This window comes from Branchiostoma lanceolatum, chromosome 1, assembly GCF_035083965.1.
Source record: "Branchiostoma lanceolatum isolate klBraLanc5 chromosome 1, klBraLanc5.hap2, whole genome shotgun sequence".
In the NCBI taxonomy this organism is placed as follows: Eukaryota; Metazoa; Chordata; class Leptocardii; order Amphioxiformes; family Branchiostomatidae; genus Branchiostoma; species Branchiostoma lanceolatum.
In genome coordinates this window covers 6623023-6643507 of record NC_089722.1, presented here as the reverse complement: position 1 = coordinate 6643507, position 20485 = coordinate 6623023, and the positions used below count along the sequence as shown (strand labels likewise).

The window sequence follows — 20485 nt, the reverse complement described above, 5'->3', positions numbered from 1 at the left end:
GGTTCAATCTACAAAATATGTGAAAACGAGCTGAAATTTGCCGGCTCGTTCTCTTTTAAAAGCCACTTTGATATGACCCCAGGGGAGGTCATCATACTATAGCCGACGCACAGTAGTCGGGCGGCACCATATTCAGGCGCGAATCTAAGCCGACCGAACAAACATCGTAATCCAACTCGTACACACTAAAAACTGACATATTCCTCTACCATTCACCACACTTTCCGCCTCGCTAATGTACACAGAAGAAAAACTACGGACTTCTCAAGCAATGTGACGCACTACTTTATATATACCCGAACTACTGCGGGGGTCACCTGTTAATACATGTGTTCTGCGACCTTGAACGTTTTGCCAACTGCTGTTGATTTCAGTTTTGCACTCCTGTGTCCGTTCATATTCTCCGCACTTCTGACAACAGACGTGGCGAGCGTGCGTGCACGTGAAGTCCTTCTCTCCTGGTGTTGCTGGATCACTGCCCTTTCTGGAGTGACTGGTAAGAATTGCTTCATTCTTCTTCTTCGCCTAAATACATCATTAGATCTGCCACATGGACTTACGTATACTATTTACACGCTTACAGGTTTATGTTGTCCGATGGGTTTGGTCCGAGAAGAACTATAACAGAAAGGTGTTCGATTTTGAAAGGTTTGTCTCATGGAAAATTAGATAGTTTACTGGACTTATGTTGTGTATTGTGGTGCATTGAAGCAGGCAGCAGCAGTAAATTGGTGATTGTCGTGAGAGTATCACGGATATTAGTTGTTGATACCTCACTTTAACGTAAACTTACCCCCAGGGTATAAGGGAGAAATTCTCAACACGTACGCGAGGCTCGGATCAGTGACTTTGGCAGTGATATGATATTTGACTAGTCTCTACCAGACTAACTACGCCGGCTATAGAGATAATATTTGCCAGGGTTTCAGGATGGTAGATTGGACCTTCTGTCCGTAGCCAACTCCCTTAGCATACTATTCACTCTATTTGGACAATTACAATATTTCCCCAGCCATCCGCAGGGTCTGGTAAAGACTTATATTTGATAACCCTCCTTGACCAATGACAGTCCCCGAGTCTGACATACGCAATAGTTTTTTTCCACATGTTAACTTCTTCTTATCTATAGCACTCTTCTCGTTCTCTGCACACCTGGGAACAAACATGGAGTACAAACTTAACTTAATGCCTTAAAAGACAATCCTCTCTCCAAGCCTGCTAATGTCAGACCTACTTGCTTGTTTACGACACATTTCGAAGGAGCCCAGGCTCCAAAGTAGGTAGTTGAACTGACCTTGAACCTTGACGATGTCTTCCCGGGAGACAATGGGTTCTTCTGTCTTCCATTAATGATCGAAGCACCCGCTGTAGAGATGTCAATGAGCCCAGCATCCATTTTTGCGTTTCGGCGCCTTCGCGCCGGAACGCAATGTACTGGCTTTTACCTTCGATGCATGCATAGCGATGCTTCGATGCATGCATGCATGCTGTTTGGTTCAACACTGTGTCGCACACCAGAAGACCTTATATGGCAATACGTTCCCAAATCCTTGTATAGCCGTTGCCTTATATGGCAAGGGAGCACGAAAAGGCAGGCAGGCTAGATTTGCATGACACACAGGAGGGCGACCGCATGTAACTGCTACAACTGTTCGGAAATATCATTGCATTGTGGTTTCGGACTTTGATATCCTGAAAAATGACCATATTACATCTAGTCCACAAGATTGCAGAAGAAAAAAAATGATTTCGTCAAGAAAACGACCAAAAATCGACATAAATGATACCATATAGTGAGGTTATAGCATTACGTACAGACAGATGGGTTACGTACCGCAGTTTAGCCCATCTGGCAACGCGAAGCACTTCGGACCCAGAAGATCCGGGTTCGTGTCCGTGCATGGATTTTTTTTTTCTTTTTAGATATTGAATATCAAAAATATATATTGATATTATATTAATCTATCAATATCATATTTATGAATATCATTTTTTCATTTTTTCATTAATAAATAAAGAAATATTTTATATTTGTTATTTTTAAATATTCATTTAATATATACAAGGCCTTTGCCTTATGAACAGGACTTCATAGATTCCAAACCCGGCATTCGAATTTCTGTTCATTGTAATGGAAAATACCGTGCAGCGGCTCCTATGCGCGGTAAGATGATTCTTGCAAAACACTCGCCACTAAACTTCTATCCCCGATGTAAACAGAGGCTCTTGATGTTGTTTGCAAAACAGCGATCCTTTGTTACAGTAGCAAATGCTCCATTGTTCAGTATCGACTTCATTCAGACAACACGGACGTGGAAAGTGGCGCCGCTCGGCACAAAACTATGGGAATTTTCATGAATTTTAGCAAAATTACCCAGGAAAATAAGGAAGAAATGTTGTAAATGCGGAAACCAGAATAATACGGATGAGGTAGCTGTTGATTTGTTTGACATTTGGTAGTCATTTTAGATAGAACCTTAGCTGTTATGAACTTCTATTTCACTTAATTACCATAGTGCTGATGATTCAATGGTGATTTTTCAAATTTTATGTTTTATTGCGTGCCATGTACATAATTACATTGATAGCTTTTATAATGAGCCTATTGTACATTTTACAAATAAGTACAAGTTGTAGGCCAAGACCAGCTTTTTCAAAAGCACTTAAGTTAAGTGACGTAACTTCAAAATTGCTTTCCCCAATCTGCCTTTCTCTATTAAAACAGTACTCATTTCCCAAAATGACAATTTTTCTTATAGACTGAACAGCCCTTGAGTGACTTTCTCTGGCAGATTTTATTTCAAGTAAAGGGAAAAGACAATTCACACTCATAAACGTAGCCGAAACGCCAGCTTTTTTGAAAAGCTCTTGTTAGATTGTCAATGAGGGTTGTTCGTCTCCTGCCCCTTTTCCTCCTTCCCCCCGTTGGCTCCCAGAGGATAAGCTGGCTGGCTGTCATCTCGGTATGTCCAGTCAGTGCCATCCTTCGGTGCCTTATCTTCTGGGAGAGTCAGTTGAACTGAGATAGTCTATTCCCCACGTAAACATATACCCCCCTTGGACAAGAGAGTTATTCTGAACACGTTAGTGTATCTCGGATCAGTAACTTTGACAGTGATGTGAGTCACATGACATGCATTGACCAATGACAGTCCGAGTCTTACGTGCGTCACATGTTCCCACCTGTTATTAGATCATTTCCTCTTTCTCCGGACTTCCGTGAGGAAACATGGAGAAACTTAACGTGAAGTTCTTCTCTCTGGTGTTTTTGAGTCTCTGGTTTTTAGGAGTGACTGGTAAGAATTGTTTACTTATTTCCTTGGCCTTGATGAGTTGTTCTGTATCTGTATCTATATAGTCGGTATAACCGCCATTTTCAGCGTAACACACCAGCTTCTGTTAGCCTGGGTGCCATCCTATTTCTACCGGGGCTCCTACACTCGCTACCCTAAAAAAAGGGGTAGCGAGTGTAGGGGCCCCGGTAGAAATAGGATGGCACCCAGGCTAAGCTTCTGTATCTGTATCTATATAGCCGGTATAACCGCCATTAGGCACAACACGCCAGCTTCGCAGGCACGCGGCGCGTCTGCTATGTGGGACTATGTCGAAGGCTTTAGTAAAATCAATTATTGCTAGGTCTACCTGTTTTTTACTGTTCAGTTCGCCAGCTATGTCGTGAACTGTCAATATAAGTTGTGTTTCTGTGAATCGCCTTCCTCTGAAACCATGTTGGTAGTCAGTCAATATGTTGTAACTTTCTGAGTGCTTCATGACATGGCTATGGATAATGTGTTCAAGTAGTTTGCAGGATATACGGGTCAGTGAAACAGGTCGGTAGTTGCCGGGAAACGCTCCCTTTTTGAAAATGTCACATATATTTGCATCCCTCCAGTCTTCGGGAATTTCTCCTGTGTCTAACGAGTGTTGGAAAACATTGGTTAACACAGATGCTATTTCGGTGACTGTCATTTTGAGGAACCAATGTGATATTTGGTCGAGGGTTGGCATGTTCGCTGTATCTTCCTCTGTAAACACACTTGAGCTGAGTGCCTCTGCTTTTTTCTCGCTATCACTGATGATGTTTTGGGTTTGTCAGTTATAGCTTCTCCCAGTATGTCTGTCACATATTTTAAATATGCTGCTCTTATGCTTTTCTGTACCCCCTTCTTAACTCTTTTGTATTTGTTCCAGTCGTCTTCTTGCCCTGTTCTCTTAGCTTTACTGTGAAGACGTTGTTTCGTACGACAATGCCTTCTTAGGTTTCTGTTGAACCAAGGCAGGTCGTGTCTGCTTGATATTGTTTTACTAGGGATGTGCAAGTGTCACGGACATATCCTCAGTTCGTTTGTTGAAGTTTGTTGCATAGTCACTAAGGTCACTCTTGATGGTGTGTTTATTGTCAATGTGCACATTGACATGTTCATTCAACCATAATGTAACAGCAACAAGAACACATAGCACACGTGTCATGCATAACATTTACAGAGGAGAATTTACTAAGCTCATGTCAACAACGACTGTGAAGAGAGTACTTCGAAGATGACACAAGTCTGTGTATCCTCCTGACTAAGAAAGAAGGCCTTAGCTGACTTAGCCTTAGCTCGTAATATTGTCATAAGAACATGTAAACAAATACATCACTACAAGGGAACAAAGTATCGGCGAACATTTACGGTTGAATTGCAAACAGGGGACAAATTCTATACAGAGATTTCAAAACCTCTAAAACACTTATTCTATACCTCTATTTTGTACTATGTATATGTTTAATAGTTGTTGCCATACATTGTAACGTATACAATTGTCGTGCAATAAAGTTCTTCTGTAAGCTGACTCAGTTCTATTGCAAAGTTCCTTTTTGCGGATCCGCTTTTCTTCTGCGCTGCTTTTCCAGCTTTTCCTTCACCGATTTTCCATTACGTTCCTTAACTGAAGAAAGGAACGACAGATTGTCATGTTATTTAGTACGCAAGTAGGTTAGACAGAGATGTACACACTGAAGTGCAGACTCCAGACTCTTGTTGATTATGAAATGTTGATTTGGAGTTTCACACATACCATATATGTAATCTGGACAGAAGACAATGAACTAGAATAGGTTATACTCATCACAACCCAATTTGCATAATTGGTGAGACAAGATAAAACTGTCGCCCTTTTTTACACAGTTTTACTACTGGTGATAGTCAACTCGGTGAGTTCTGAAATCTTCGTGGACAAGGGCGGTTTCCTGAAATGGCAGCTGTCTCAAAATCCGGTACTAGCTGGCGCAGAGGACAAGTTGGAGATGAAATTCAAAGCGTGCAACCAGAAAGGGTTGCTCATCTACCAGGCCGGACAAAACCAGGATTTCTTCGCAATGGGTGTTTTCAACGGCCGGATATACATAGAGGCTTCTCTCAGTGGGCAACTTCTTGAGGTATGTTATGAAGTCTGTTGCCTACAGAAATATGTATCTTAAGAAGTTTGAGAGACAAGACAAAACAAAACGTGAACAACCATACCAATAAGGGTATGGTGTGGACAGTTTATTAAACGCTTTTGAATATCACAATCAGTGGTACTGAGGTCGAACGGGGAATCTTTAAACAAATTATATGTGAGTTGCGAATCACCCTGAAAATGTCTATTGCATTCGCAGTTGTTCGTAGGAGACGAGGACAACCCGCCAGTCCAGCACAACCAGACTCACGAAATCGCCATCACCAACATGAGTCAGCCGAGTGGTCAGATGAGGGCGGTCGTCGACAGAAACAACGCCCCCATCTCGGTGCTAACGGATGTGCAGCCAGAACTCTCCTTTACGAACGACCTCATAGGAAACACTCTCATCGGCGGGTACGAAGATCTCAGGGACCTGGGGGTAAGTGAAATGTCCCGAACGCTTACGGAGAATTAATCACGTGGTTATGGCTCAATGTGCTCAAATGTTATGACGTCACGCGGCAGGAAGTCACCGAAAATTGTCTACAGAAAATGGTTACGTCTGGGTTTTGGGCTGATCATTGATCGCTACCAATACTCCTTTTGCAGCTTGTTTCTGTGCGCTCTTTTTAAACACACAAAGTATGAAATAATGATTGAAATGTGCTTGGGGTAGTAAATGCCAATATCATACAGATTGCCTTATCCAGAACACTTCCAGTTTTACCCCCTGAAATCGCTTAGAGCAGCTTTGACGATACAGAAATGAGAGAACGTACCGGACGATTTCATTTTGAAATAACAAGTTTAGTGTAACAGATTGTGTGTGTGTGTGTGTGTGTGTGTGTTTGTATGTGTGTGTGTGTGTGTGTGTGTGTGTGTGTGTGTATGTGTGTGTATGTGTGTGTGTGTGTGTGTGTGTGTGTGTATGTGTATGTGTGTGTATGTGTGTGTATTTGTGTGTTTCAGGATTACAGGTCTGTACTGTGAACATTTCCCTGACAAACAGTACTGCATTCCCACAGTTAGAATCCAATCGTCTGTACAATTATCCAATCGTGTGCCTCTCTTACGTGCGTGTTGGAAATCTATCACGAGAAGTTGACCTGAAGTCCACCACAGAGAGCACGGGTCAGGACGTCTCGACGTGCCCTGTCTGTGCCCCGCCCTCCATCGCGACCTTGAGAAGTCCAAGGGCATACATGAGAATTCAAGCTGACCTGCAGCCCAGAACAAAAACAACCATCGGCTTCAAGTTCAGGACAAAGTAAGACTGACATTTACTTACATTGGTGCATTTTGCTTTCTTGTTTTCCTTTTTATTTCTTTACTTCTTCCTCTCCTTGTTTGTCCTCTTTCCCCTTTTCTTTTCCTTTTATTACTTCTTTTTTGTTTTCCCAGCCAATATAGCGGTATACATCGAGTGCCATATGCCAGCTTCTTAAGATCATGTTCAGGATATTCCTGTATTTCTACTTTATTCTTTTATTATAACCCAGTGGATAATGAGTGTCCGTCCTTGCTCTCCAGGGCTCAGAACGGCCTGCTCTTCTACTTCGGAGGTCCCACCTGGTTAGTGGTCTACCTCAAGGATGGAAAAGCTGTGTTGAGGCTTAACACTAAGGTACGTCTTGATGTCAACTTTTTTCTCATCTAGATCTGCTCTAATAAAAGCAATCCGAATCCAGTGCCTTGCATTAACTTTCCAAAAGCTTCTCAGTGACCATTCAATACATCATCATCAAGTTCCTCTTTACGCCTCCAGGGAAGCGGTGCGGATGAAAGCTACGTGACCAGGGACTTGTTGAACGACGGAGAGGAAAAGGAGCTGCTCATCGAACGTGACGCCAACATCGCCACTATGACGGACGGCGCAGGCAACACCATCGCCCTGGTCAACTTCCAAGGTAAAGTCAGAACGCGACGGGATTTTACGAGATCTTATGTTCAAGTTGTTGTGGTTCGCGAGATCTCACGAGTCCTCGTTATGCTTCGATGGGCGCATTTGCAAACCAAATCGAATAGCTTTCAGATGAGAAAAGAAAGCAGGGAAGTATTGATACGGGGGGCGGGTAGTTGAACTTAATCACGAAATTTCAAAAACACACGCTACTAACTGTTAGTACTAGTATGTTAATTTGGGATAAACTTTCGTGAATCGGTAGAGAGAGAAACAATATGTGACTGACGATGTCATGGTTTCTATTACACAGGAGAGGGGGCGGACGCTGCCCATTCACTCAACGTGAACTCCTTATATGTCGGCGGCATCGAGAACCCAGCCACCGACCTGACAACCGACGCCAAACAGTACATCAATGTTACCGAGTCACTGAGGGGCTGCATGGAGGAATTCCGTTTCGCGTCCTTCGGTAACGTGCCAGAAACCCCCAATCAGATCGACTTCAAGACTGAAACCATGGAGAGCAGGTGAGAACATGAACCAACATCTGTGAAATTATTTCGTACAACATGTGGCTGCCCTTTAATCTGTCAGAAGAGAGTAGTAACATGACTTCACTGTAGAAATGCCCAGTGTAAGAAGTTAGTACCCTGCGTGTATTTCTATCATTGCTGTAAATACTTATTATATGTGTCATGATTCGAAAACGAAGACCATTTTGTCTTGGTTACAGTGCAAACTATGCAGTACATATATGAAACTAAATGCTTACTTTTCGTTTGACTATCATTCTACAGAGAGGTCACCTTTGACCAGTGCCACGAGCTCGACACCTGCCTGTATAAGGAGTGTACAGATGTTGGACAGCTGTGCAGCCTGGGCGTGTGCGAGTGCAAACCGGGGTGGAGCGAGCAGACTCCCGGGGCGGACACACTGGTCTGTATCGACGTGGACGAGTGTCAATCAAACCCGTGTCAGAACGGAGGGACCTGCTTCAACTTGGAGAACGCCTACCGATGCCAGTGCCCCGAGCAGTACAAAGGTATTTAGAAACGTTGGTTCTGTTGAATGCTGTCATTCTTCAACCTGTCGTACCATGCCTGCTGGTAGTGTATCAGTCAAGCATCGGCCCTGGTGTACCGACCTACGAGACGTCCTTCTCGCCGGCCAATCAGATACCCTCCCTGCTGTCGTCATCCAATCAGAGACTTCTACTGGCTCTCCTGTTATTGGAGGGAAAGTTACCAGCCAATCACGTTGTCTCTTGACCGTAGGTGGCGACGTGATTGGTCAGTGACAAACGCGGCGAGAATGACGCATTTATCTCAATCCTGTGTAGACGTAGCTTTTTGTACGTACGTGATAGACATAGATTTTGTACTAACATCAATTCTCTCATTACTCACCCTTCTTTCTTTCTAATTTGTCACGTTTCGTCAGATTGGGGTGCACCAGGTATGATAGTGGTTAGGGGGTAAAACAATGTAAAAATATATCGGTATATATTTGCAGGTTGGCTGCAAGTTCTTGCCCAACGGCTAGTAAAAGATAATAAGGCCATACTGGGCAATGTCACACAAAACAGGCAGAGATGTGAAAGCGTGTGTGAGAGCGTGATTAAAGAAAGAAAACACTCTCAAAGATGTTCTTAAAGATGTCTATACTTCTGATATGATGTTTCCCTATAGTACCTGACTATAAACTATGTTCTGAATGGAGTTTAAACTGTAAACGCCAACACAATAAATTGGACTTACCCAAATTTTCGACTGATCAGCTACAGTCTTTGTCAAAGAGTGAACAATCCACTTCTTCTGTGACGTCACGTTATGCAGATGAGACACGTGACTCCGCGAGTAGTGGATCATATGTTGCAGAAAGTCTATGGCGCCCCCGTCGCTGTTGAGGGATGGTTGTAAAGCCCGGATGTAGATGGACTCCTTAATCCCTCTAGCAAAAAAGTCTGATTCTGTGTCCAAGATCTGTTGACCGTTCACTCCTTGACAAAGACTGTAGCTGATCAGTCGAAAATTTGGGTAAGTCCAATTTATTGTGTTGGCTTTTACAGTTTAAAGTTCATTCAGAATGATTTCTACCAACACAGATGAACTTTCAAGTGAAGCATAAACTATGCTTTTTCTGTAGGAGTGAACTGCGAAACTGAACGAAACTGCTTCAACTTCCCGTGTCAAAATGGCGGCACCTGCCTTGAGGGCACCTCACCGACCCTCTCATCTCCGGGAGGAACTGCACTTGTCCTCAGGGCTACACTGGCGCGAGCTGCGAAGATGACATAGACGAGTGCAGGTAAGACAGTGACATAGATTTCTCGTGTATTTTTGTGTCGCTGTGATTGCTTCAGTCTGAAAAAAAACAAAAACAGGAGTGATTGGCCAGGAGGATGTAAAGAAGCTGAAGTTTAATGAATCCATTCTCGAAAAACTTTAATCTGTGATGTCTCAGTCAAATGTTACAGGGGGTGGGGGGTGGAGGGAGTTCCCGGCGGGATTACAAAAAACTAGTAACATGCAGAGATTCAAAGTTTAAGTCTTACGATCGATAAGTAGGGTCGCTGGCAAAAGAACAAAGCACGCCCTTGTAACGTCACATGTCTTTTATAGCCTCGAGAACAACTGCGTTAACGGCACGTGTAGGAACCTGGTGGGTTCATACGAGTGCACCTGTAAGGTGGGGTACGACGGTTACCTGTGCCGTAACGTGATTGACAACTGCGCAAACAACCCCTGCGATCCCGGCACCTGTTACAGCTTCATCGGAGGATTCAACTGCACATGCGCAGACGACCCGGACGGAATTATCCCCAATAGTGTGTTTTTTATTTTATTTTTTCATAGTTATTATTCCAGGTAATATTTTCTGGCCGTATATATGAACTTAGTTCAAAACAAATATATGAACTTAGTTCAAAACAAACACATGAACTTAGTTCAAAACAAATAATTCTTTTTTAATTTCATTTTATTGGTGTTTTAGTTATTTTGATCTTGTTGATATGAACAAGCAAACCCTTCCCATAAACAGTACATTAACTCCTATATATATTTTCAATTCTCCCGGCCTTTATATGCACCATTCTCTGTTTGTTTTTAACTTGGCCGTTCTCAAACAGGGACAGACTGCGGCGCGCTCCGAGTGACCGGACCAGTCGGCATCTCTCCGTTCTCTCTGGTGGCCATTTTCGTCTGTCTTCTGATCCTACTCAGTAAGTTGCAGTTGTATTAGGATTTTATGTTGCTTTTGGATAGACAAGGACGACGTGGCACTGCACTAAAGTTTTTACAACTTATATTAACAGTACAGAGAACAATAACCAATTTTTACACCTGGATTGAGTAAGGAAAGTCGTGTAAAGTGCCTTTCCCAATGGCACAACATTGGCGGCGTCAGGGGATTCGAGCCCGGGACCACTGAACACCCTGCCGTTACGCCAAACGACCCCACAACTTGGGACCTCGTTCTGTTCTTTAACCTTTAGCTTCTTTAACTGAAGTGGCCATTTTGCATGCAAAAATCACGTAGTAAGAATTTTGCTAAAATACAAGACAGCCAAGACAATCGGAATTGCAACGACATAAAAAACAACCTGAAAGTCAAATTCTAACGTATTTCCGTTCTTTTGAAATAGTTCCTTACAAGTTTGCTCGTTTTCGTTGTACTGTGTTTGTTTGTTTGTCTCTTATTCACGGACATACAACAGACATGCTGTCATATGAAACTGTCGAGTTATTTTGCTCGTTTCCGTCGTTACTGTGTTTGCTTGTTTGTTTGTTTGTTTGTCTCTTGTGTGCCCTAAAGTGATTTTTCTTTCACCATGTGCAGTCCTCGTGATCGTGTTCGCCATTTTCCGCCGCCGCTACACCCGGGAGAAGAAGAAGGCCAGCTGGAACTTCAACGTCAGCGCTCACGCGGAATCTCACGAGAACATCGTGGAATATAACGAGGAGGGGTACGACGAGGAGGATCAGGAGGCGTACGATATTTCTGTATTACGCGAGAACGCAGCCATGCTCATGGCCTCTGCAACAAGCAAGGTATGCTTATGGGCACTATATCAGCTATTCATGATACGGTGCTAAACTTGCTACCAACACTTAAGTAGTCACGGATCGAATTTTCGACGACACTGTCGCCTTCTTCAGGATCAATAATGTGTTGTAGATTGATGATTATTGATCCTGAAGAAGGCGACAGAACGTGGTCGCCGCAAATTCGATCCGTGAATACCTTAGTGTTGGCAGAAAGTTTAGCACTGTATCTTATTTACTACCAACATAGATGAGCTTCCAGTGTATCAGCTATTCGTTAAGATAAAACTTTTGTGACGAAACAAATTGGATGGTGGGGTAGAATGTTCGGTAATTTCCCTTCTTCCTTACCTTCTGTGCCAATGATGCATCGCAAAAGAACGACTTTGTTTAGTGTACGTAAACAGTGGGCAAACTTTAATGCACGCAACCAAACACGATGACAGGCATCGAGCAAAAGCAAGTGAGCGCTTACAGCAATGGCCGTGACAACGGCCGCCAAGCGAGAGCACATGGCCCTGTAAAATAATGATAACTGTCAATAATACTGAGATATTCTGTTCACAAGATTGTACTTGCAAATGTACTCGGGGATTCTATCACTAGGTCACGCCATTGTGTATCAACCACAAATAACCCCTCCTCCCCCTTTATCTAGGTGCCCGATGACTCCAACGACGTTGGTGAGTTCATCGACACCAGACTAAACGACGAGGAGTTGGGAGACAACCTGGGCGCACGAGACGAGTTCATTCCGTACGAGGACGAGGGGGAGGGCTCGCTGGCAGGGTCCCTCAGCTCCCTCAACTCCAGCAGCTCCGGAGGCGACCAGAACTACGACTACTTGAACGACTGGGGACCGAGGTTCTCCAAACTCGCCAACATGTTCAACGAAGGGGAGAGTGAAGACGACAAGCATATACTAGTATAGAAGTAGAAGTGTTTTGTTACGGAAGCCGTTTGATAGTTTTGCTCCAGTCGTCTTTCTCAGAGATCTTTGATACCACTGGCTTAATTCTGACTGAGGCGTGTACGTAAAGATTGTCATTTTTAGGTGTACATGTGAATTTTGCTCTGTAACACATGAGCTCTACACTGTAATATAGGGGTTTGTCACTGTTTCGCATTGAATTGCATTAGAAGAGTTGCATTGAAGAATATGTTTTTGTGTGTAAAAAGAACTTATAGAATTCGGGTGTAAATGTATCATTTTACTACTCTAATAGGGTATACGTCGTCCCGATCGACTTGTAGAAATACGAAAATATGAAAGACAGCTGGATTAAAGCCTGTGAACACAGGTTGTCTTCACTTACATTTAGTCGTTACCTTTGAATTTTCTGTCAGAGAAGCCCGGCCGTCACTCAGAAACATTACGATTTGCCACCCTAACATCTGCTTGACAATTAGGTAGATTGTCTTTTTTCAAAAGACGGTGTAGCAAACCAACTTCTATATTTGTTCTTTCAGGACGTAAATACGTTATATTGTCCAGTTTCAGAAGATGGTGCGACAGAATGGTATAATATAGCACGTCGGAGAGCCGCTTGATGATGAGATAGAACAGCCAGAGGAAACAGAACAGTTTACAGAGCTTCCGTTATATAAACTGCTAGCGGAAGAAGGATCTTAGTATCTTATAGAAAGGAATACACAGTACCACACAAGTATGAAATATACACACTTAGGATTTATCAGTTCATTATTCTGACCACAGCATTAAAATAGAGACTATAGAGCTAATACATGTAGAAGTATGTTGCATAAGGAACACACATGTATTACGGATATGTTAAGAGATAAAAAAACGATATTTTCTAATCTATGCTGTGCCATATAAAATACAAAGTAGAGTCGTAAAATATCATAAATGTAAAAGAACAAACCGATCTACGATTTATCACACACAGTCTATTTATGGTATGCAAAAAGTGCCACAATATGAAAACGCTATATTTCACGCATATTCATGATAGGTGCAAATAATAAATGGGGAACCCATCCAACACAAATGCCACACACAAGGAAAATTATACCTGTTTGAATGATAGACTTATTCAAAGTAGCCTTATTTGCATATTTGTGACAGTTTATTTCAAGCGTCTTAAATTTTCTCTCCGTCTGAATCTTTTAAAACACACACATTACAAGTGATGTAAAAGTTAAACGCCCAGTCACCCTTGATAGAACCGTCTAACTAAAGAAATGTGTAAAAGTTTGTTGAAATTATACTTGAGTTCGTTGTTTGTTCATTTTAAGTGCCAATAGTTTTGAATTGACAAAAGGTCTGATCATACCTTGATATTTGCATCTTGAACATTTAAAAAAACACATTTTTTGCGTTGATTGATGATTTTTGTGCGCTGATTGATAATGTTGTTCGTCGTGCGTGTGTATTGGTAATGTTCAAATGGCAATGTTTGCGATGTAAAAATATTTCTCTTGAATATAAAAAAACAAATATTTTTTGTGCGCTGATTTATGTTTTTGTGCATTGAATAATAATTTTGGGCGTCGTGCGTGTATATTGATAATGTTCAAAAACAGCTTTGCCATGTAGAAATACTTCTCGGCATGTCTACAGTTATACAAAAATATGCTGATTTCAGCAATAACTAGAGTTCCACGACCTCATACCTTCGCCAAATGATTTTAACCTTTTTGACTGACGTATCAGGAGTGTTTCTCATCAATTATAAATCATACCAGTTGATCTTCTTCACCCAAAAAACAAAAGTATGAGCTTAACAAAGAAGGTTATGCAAACAAAGTAACATTTATCATGAATTATGCAAATAAGGTCCTTATTAGCATAATTTGATTCAACGATGTTCACATTCACATAACTACCAAATGACACAAAGTATGAAATTGCCATTATTTACCTGTATGGAATTATAGTAGTTTCTCATTAATTATGCAAATTAGGCCTACATTTGCATATTTTTTATCTATCAAAATTCCTCAGTAACAAATGTCACATATTTCAATAGTCATATCATGGAACACAGCGGGTTTTTAAAATTGTCTCATTAATTATGCAAATTGGAATCTTATTTGCATAATTATCGTCCAATCATACATTTAGCATCACATAAGCTATCTACATACCAAACATCATTAACATCCATCAAGCCCATGTTGAGTTAGTATTTTCTCATTAATTATGCAAATGAGGTCTTCATTTGCATAATTGATATCTATTAATATTTCTCTCTTCATCAGTTACATATGTCACATGTTTGAGAGTCCTATTGTGGAATTTGGCGGATGTATAAACTTTCCTCATTAATTATGCAAATTAGATACTGATTCGCATAATAAGTATCTGATCATGTACATCATCACTCAAGCTATCTAGTAACCAAAAATCATAACCATCCATCAAGCCCTTCTTGAGTTATTCCCTTTCAAAGTCTGAACCAAAACCTGCTCCTGCAGTTCCAAAAAAGCCGCTAGGGGGCCAAAACCTATACCACTTACTCTCTGTCCAAAGAGCTATCTACCACTCAAAAATCAGTTCCATAGCTTGTCCAGAACACGAGATATCGAAACAGGAAATTCCGCTGCAGTACCGTAACAAGCCGCTAGGGGACCCAAAATCTAATCATTTCCTAGTCTCATCAACACCTACCCACATACCAAATATCAAGACAATCCATCCAAGCCTTCTCGAGTTATGCTGTACGTTACAAACAAACAAACAAACGCTACCCTCTGCATAACCTTCTCGGCGAAGGTAAAAATAGTTGAACCTTAACTTTTATTCAGGATTCAATTACTGTCTATGAGACCATGATACCAGCTATATATATCCGATCACTATCTTGTGTGAAAAATCGTCATCTGTAAAGCTGGAGACACTTCAGTACAGCTTCAGGAGAACGGGCCCTGTAGGTTGGGTTTACACACGCGTTTTTGAGTTGACTTGGAGTCGACTCAGGACTGTGCAAGGAGAACCCTATGCCACTCAAGCACCGTTTTCTAGTAGGAAAACTCCATTTGAGCAGCCCAAAGCTCCTCACACATAGCCCCGAGTCGACTCTGAAAACGTGAGTGTTACCCGGGGACTTAGTACAGCTTGAGGAGAATGGGCCCGTCTCCCATCTCCTTCACATCGGTGTACTCCTCCCGGGCCTGTGGCATCACGTCGGTCATGGTCCCGTTCAGGAACAGGAAGTGTCCGGTCTTCAGCCTGGGGAAGGCCTGCTGAAGCTCATTGCGGAGTTCCTAGCAAGAAATCAAGTAATAGAAATGTTTTAGACAGTCCATCGCACTTGCATTCAGGTAATAAACGAATAGTTCTATTCAAAAGCAAGTTTAGGTACAAGTGAGTATGCCCTTCTGTGTGCTTATGGCCCAAAGAGAAGTGACGTAAGCTTCTATAAGTTGCTCAGAGACTACACATGTGGCAAGTTGCATGTTGCATAATGTTACGCTGCATGTTACATTACAGTCCTGCATGCTGGAGTCAAATGCATTAGAGCTTAATATTGCTCCAAATTATGGACAGGCGGGCAGCAATGGATCACCTTGAGTAAACAAGATTCAAAAACTGGAATTGGTTATTTTTTCCTATGAATGTATAACTCACCTCCAAAGATCCCGCCTTGTTGACGGCATGCAGTCCGACTTTGACGAATCGTGAGTCGTGGCCCTTCGCGATGATCTCGACTGGGACCCGTCCGTCTCCTGTGAAAGATAAGCACATCACATCACACATTAGTGCCTTTCAACAGAAGAGATCGACGAGCAAGACGACATTCTCTAAGTTTTTTTTTTTTTTTTCACGTTTGGTTAGAAATTGCCTGTCTTAAGTTTGTAATATGAATAAGTAGCTTGCCTTGTAAAAGGTTTGTGCAACAATAAGATCCAATACTGGGCGTTGTGGATTCTAGAATCTTTGAATTTTGATCTGAAGATTCTTCCTGACGTCTCTCTAGCAGTCATCTCTAGCAGTCATATTATATTTGTTTGAGTACAAAGTAGCAGAAAATATGGAATTAATAAGCTTCCTTGATAAAGCAATATAAGAAATTACTACGACACTACATCTTCTCCATAAACATAATTTTATTCACAATTCGAAAGAAAACTCACCATATCCCAGATCAACCGATCCCCGAGGAGTGGCGCCAGGCAGAGTGAAGGCAGTTGTCCTTGCCCCAGTGACATCCACTGCAGGCATGCCTGAGCGGGCGGTACCGGGACGGGACGTCTGCAGGCTCCCGGCGGTGCTGGGACGGAGGGACGCCGCCGAGGAGGGACGGAGAGATGCCGCCGATGAGGGCCTGGACATCGGCGGGTGTTGTATGGGCGGCAGGACGTCGCGATCTCCCATACCGAAGTGTTGAGGGTTGCTGGACGGTGCAACCTTCAGTGGGGGCAGTTCTACTGGAGCTGCCGGTTTCTCGGGCTCCTCAAACGGTTGGTCGGGCTCTTCCATCGCAATACTCTCTATGTAAGAGCCATTGACTGAGCCAAGACCGGATTCCGAATCAGCAGAGGTCCCGGGTTTCTCAATGGGGTCTTCGTCCACCGGCATGGTCTTGGAACGAGATGCTGAAATGATGAATAGATATTACAGACACACATTTATTGTTGATCTATTCTTTGTATAAGAATACTATTGATATGATTTTGAGTTATCTTTGTTGACCAAGCATTTCTAGTATTTTCACTGACCCCTCGACACTCCTCCCAACTCGACCTATATGAAAAGCGACGCTGATGGCCGAATATCGAATAGACCAATTTCGAGACTAGGCACAAACAAACAAACAAACAAACAAACAAACACATTGTACACCCAGCAGTCTATAAAGAAAACATTTTCTTTCATGTCAAGTCAATGTAGGTTGAGATAGCTTACCGAGCTTTCTCTTCTTGAGGTAGAAGAAGCCACCGATGAGAGCAGCCACAACGATGACGACAACAACCACGCCAATGATCGCACCAATGGGGAAGGCAGCCGCTGGAGCAGCCTGGAACGCAAAGAAAGGAACGGTATTGTTTAGCCCTTCACCTTTGCCTTATTTGAAATCACATTGAATTTGCGGAAATTTGTCAGTTATACCTTTGTTCAAGTACACATAGAATTAGAATGTGAAATAAAGAAGAGCTAGACAGACATACTCAATAAAGACGTATTCACAACATCATAAGGGGAGTTTTCCTTGGCAAAAGAAACGTTGAATTGGAACGGCGGCAGGTTTCGACTTTCGGGCACCTTTGACCTGCTCCTGACGTCACACCTCCCGACGATCAGTGCTCGTCAGGAAAGTGGGTTAGATTACATGCTGAAGACAGATTGGTTCCCTGGTGTCAGATTACAGTAACGATAGGCTCCGCCTCTGTGGCGTCACCAAACAACTTTAAGCATGACTAATAACAATAAAGTTTAACATACCGGCGGTGCTCCGTCCATGCCGTAGTAGTTTTGGCCGTCAACTAACATGGAGGTCTGGGCTTGGAGAGTGTTGCCATCGACTGTAAGAGTCAACCCATCTTTCACTTCATTCCACAACCCGACCAGGGTGTTGTTGACTCCACTCGTTGTACCCTTCACGTCAAACTCCGCGACAACGCTCCCTGAAAGTGGATAAAAACAAGCACATGACAAAACTGAAAATGAAAACTTGCAACACAGACAACGACATCTAAAGCGTGACACCAGATTAATGGAAAAGTATGAGACAATGGATTTCTGGACTCAAAAACTGCACTGCTCCCTCTGGCAGAAAATACAGAAACTGCAGTGCAGAAACACATGTACATGTACACAGAAGGGCACACGCACACACAGATAAGCTACAAACAATAATTCACTATCGTGAGGTTTCGAATACAGCAGCTGCAATCTTGACGAAAACGGAAAACCTATAACGTTATATACATCGAATCTAGGCCTAGCTTGGTCCATCATCTGTCGACCATGTCTGAAACAGTTTTGTACCTTCCGAGAAGCTGAAGTTGCCCGCGATGACCTCTGTGTACGTGTCCATGATGTGGACCCACAGAGCCGATCCCAGGTACCCCTCCTTCCCAGCAGCCACCTGGGCATAGTCACCGTTAAACCTCATGGTCACGTGAGCAGAGTCTTCAGCAACAGGTGTGACGTAATCTGCAGGCCAGAATGTAATTGGCTCGGACGCGATCATGACGTCGTAGCCGCTGGGTGAGCTTCTGATGTTGAACTTGAAATAGTATCGACTGAGCTGGTTCACGGTCAGAGACGTGAAGGTGGCACGTCCGGTGATTGGGTCAAAGGTAACTGTAGTGCTTCCGGCCAGGTCACCGTTCTGAGGGAAGGGCTTGTAGAGTTCAACACTACAAGTCCAAGTATGGCCCTGTGAGAAAAACCACAAACATTTTGTTGACATATCTTTACAATACGAAGTAGTACGCCGACGTAGAAACTTCATGTCTCGAAAAGTGAGCTTCATAAAGTTAGGTTAAAAAAAAATGTTGCTAACCTTCCATGCAATGTCCTGTATTTCCAGTCCCGTGACACTATCAGTGATGCCCACAGACATTGTGAACGGCTCGTTCACCGTCAGGTTGCCTGTGATTGGGAAGACCTTACCCGACAGGGGGCGGCTGGTCACATCAACTGCATTGGATGCTGTTCGGAAGCTCGATGCATTTTCTGAATTAATGATAAAATAAAAATAAAACCGATCAATAAAGAATGCAAAGGTATTATTTCACATGTGGAGTCGTTATGCATTTTTGTATAAGGTCAAAGTTTAAAACCCTGGCCATTCTTTGTGCATGCCCACTAGGAACTATGTAATGACTTATCCTATATCTTCATCCAACCACCCGAAGTCGATGTTAATTGATGCAAGATTAACAATTTCACAATTGGGAAAAATGACTTGGTACAGACGTAAGAACGTGACTCACGTGGTTTGACGATGATAAAATCGATGACGTATCCCTGTCCACTGTGAGAGATGGCCAGGTTGGTGAAGTTGGCCCAGCCGTCCTTGAAAACGGCATTGTCCCCGATGATCTGGGCACGAGAGTCACTTCCGCTTCCGGTGCGAACGGTGGCCTGGACCTCCCAAGGGGACGCCACTGTACCAAGCTTCATGACCACGTTGCCCTAGGACACAACAAAGAAAGGTAAAGGTAAGGATACGATCTTGTAGAAAACTACAAATGCTTTAACAGAAAATTAAAAAAAGTTGCACACCTGCAAAATTGATCCTAGTTCATGGCTACGTCAAGAGAATTCAATCTGCATTAGACTGACAAAATGCCACATATTTCTAAGATCTAAGATGCTATTTCTTAACCATTAGAAACCGTTGTTTTACTTACCGAGCCATCAAAGACTTGCAGCCTTGGTTGGATGGGAAACTCAGACCCTTCATGCAGAGGCTCTGGCTGTGTGTGCAGCTGAAATGTACAAGGGGTAGACGAGTTATCAACTGTGAAAGAGAACCCTACAATCCAAGGCCTCACTGCTTGTGATATTATATTTCTATTTAACATGTGGTTGATAGCAGGCAAGTAATATTTTTGTGTGGGGCTTTTATAAACCGAGACTACATAAAAACGAAACACTTTACTAAAACGAAAATCGGGCTCGATTCGATTTTTGAATTTGATGCATGTCCACCTTGACACAGAATGAGAAAAAAGTGTCCTCGACGATAAAGAAATAAACAATATTTTGTATAGCAACTTGATTTCTTGTGCTAGATGAACAATGCAACACAAAAAATGGAACACACATAGAAATTCATTGATATAAAAGATCTCACCTCCATTCTGGACGGAATTTGAACCGCCACGGCTTGAGAAGATGTCTGCGGGTCCTCCTGCACGACCTCCTCCCACGCGGTGGAGTTGGGCTGCGGCAGGGGCTCCACGATCTCCAGAGTCGTGATCTGAATTCCGATTTCGTCACCAAGGGTTCCAAGCTAGGACAAAATCAAACAATAGTAATAAACAAGAGATAAACACATGTAGGGAAAGACTAGAACAAGACAATCTATTGAATACCTTAGCCTGTAAAAAACTACAATTACAGCGAGAAAACTCAGCATAGACGTTAACCAACTGAAGGAAAAGCTAGAATAAGAACATTTATTATTTTGGC

General features: G+C 42.7%; 1 protein-coding gene and 1 pseudogene across 1 annotated transcript in view; one reads left to right on the top strand and one right to left on the bottom strand.

Annotated features, from left to right (window-relative positions):
- Positions 1 to 331: 331 nt before the first annotated feature.
- On the top strand, positions 332 to 12688 carry LOC136431353 (uncharacterized; annotated as a pseudogene).
- A 355-nt stretch (positions 12689 to 13043) lies between these two features.
- Positions 13044 to 20485, bottom strand: part of LOC136431346 (fibrocystin-L-like) — a 29925-nt gene continuing 22483 nt past the window's right edge. Inside the window, exons 40-49 of the mRNA XM_066422675.1 lie at positions 20148 to 20306; positions 19702 to 19779; positions 19282 to 19483; positions 18849 to 19021; positions 18329 to 18722; positions 17783 to 17964; positions 17246 to 17357; positions 16474 to 16935; positions 15968 to 16065; positions 13044 to 15603 (exon numbers count right to left, since the gene is read on the bottom strand). Of these exons, the coding sequence (XP_066278772.1) occupies positions 15445 to 15603; positions 15968 to 16065; positions 16474 to 16935; positions 17246 to 17357; positions 17783 to 17964; positions 18329 to 18722; positions 18849 to 19021; positions 19282 to 19483; positions 19702 to 19779; positions 20148 to 20306 (2019 nt within the window). The 3' untranslated portion in view covers positions 13044 to 15444. The remainder of the gene's footprint in view (positions 15604 to 15967; positions 16066 to 16473; positions 16936 to 17245; positions 17358 to 17782; positions 17965 to 18328; positions 18723 to 18848; positions 19022 to 19281; positions 19484 to 19701; positions 19780 to 20147; positions 20307 to 20485) is intronic.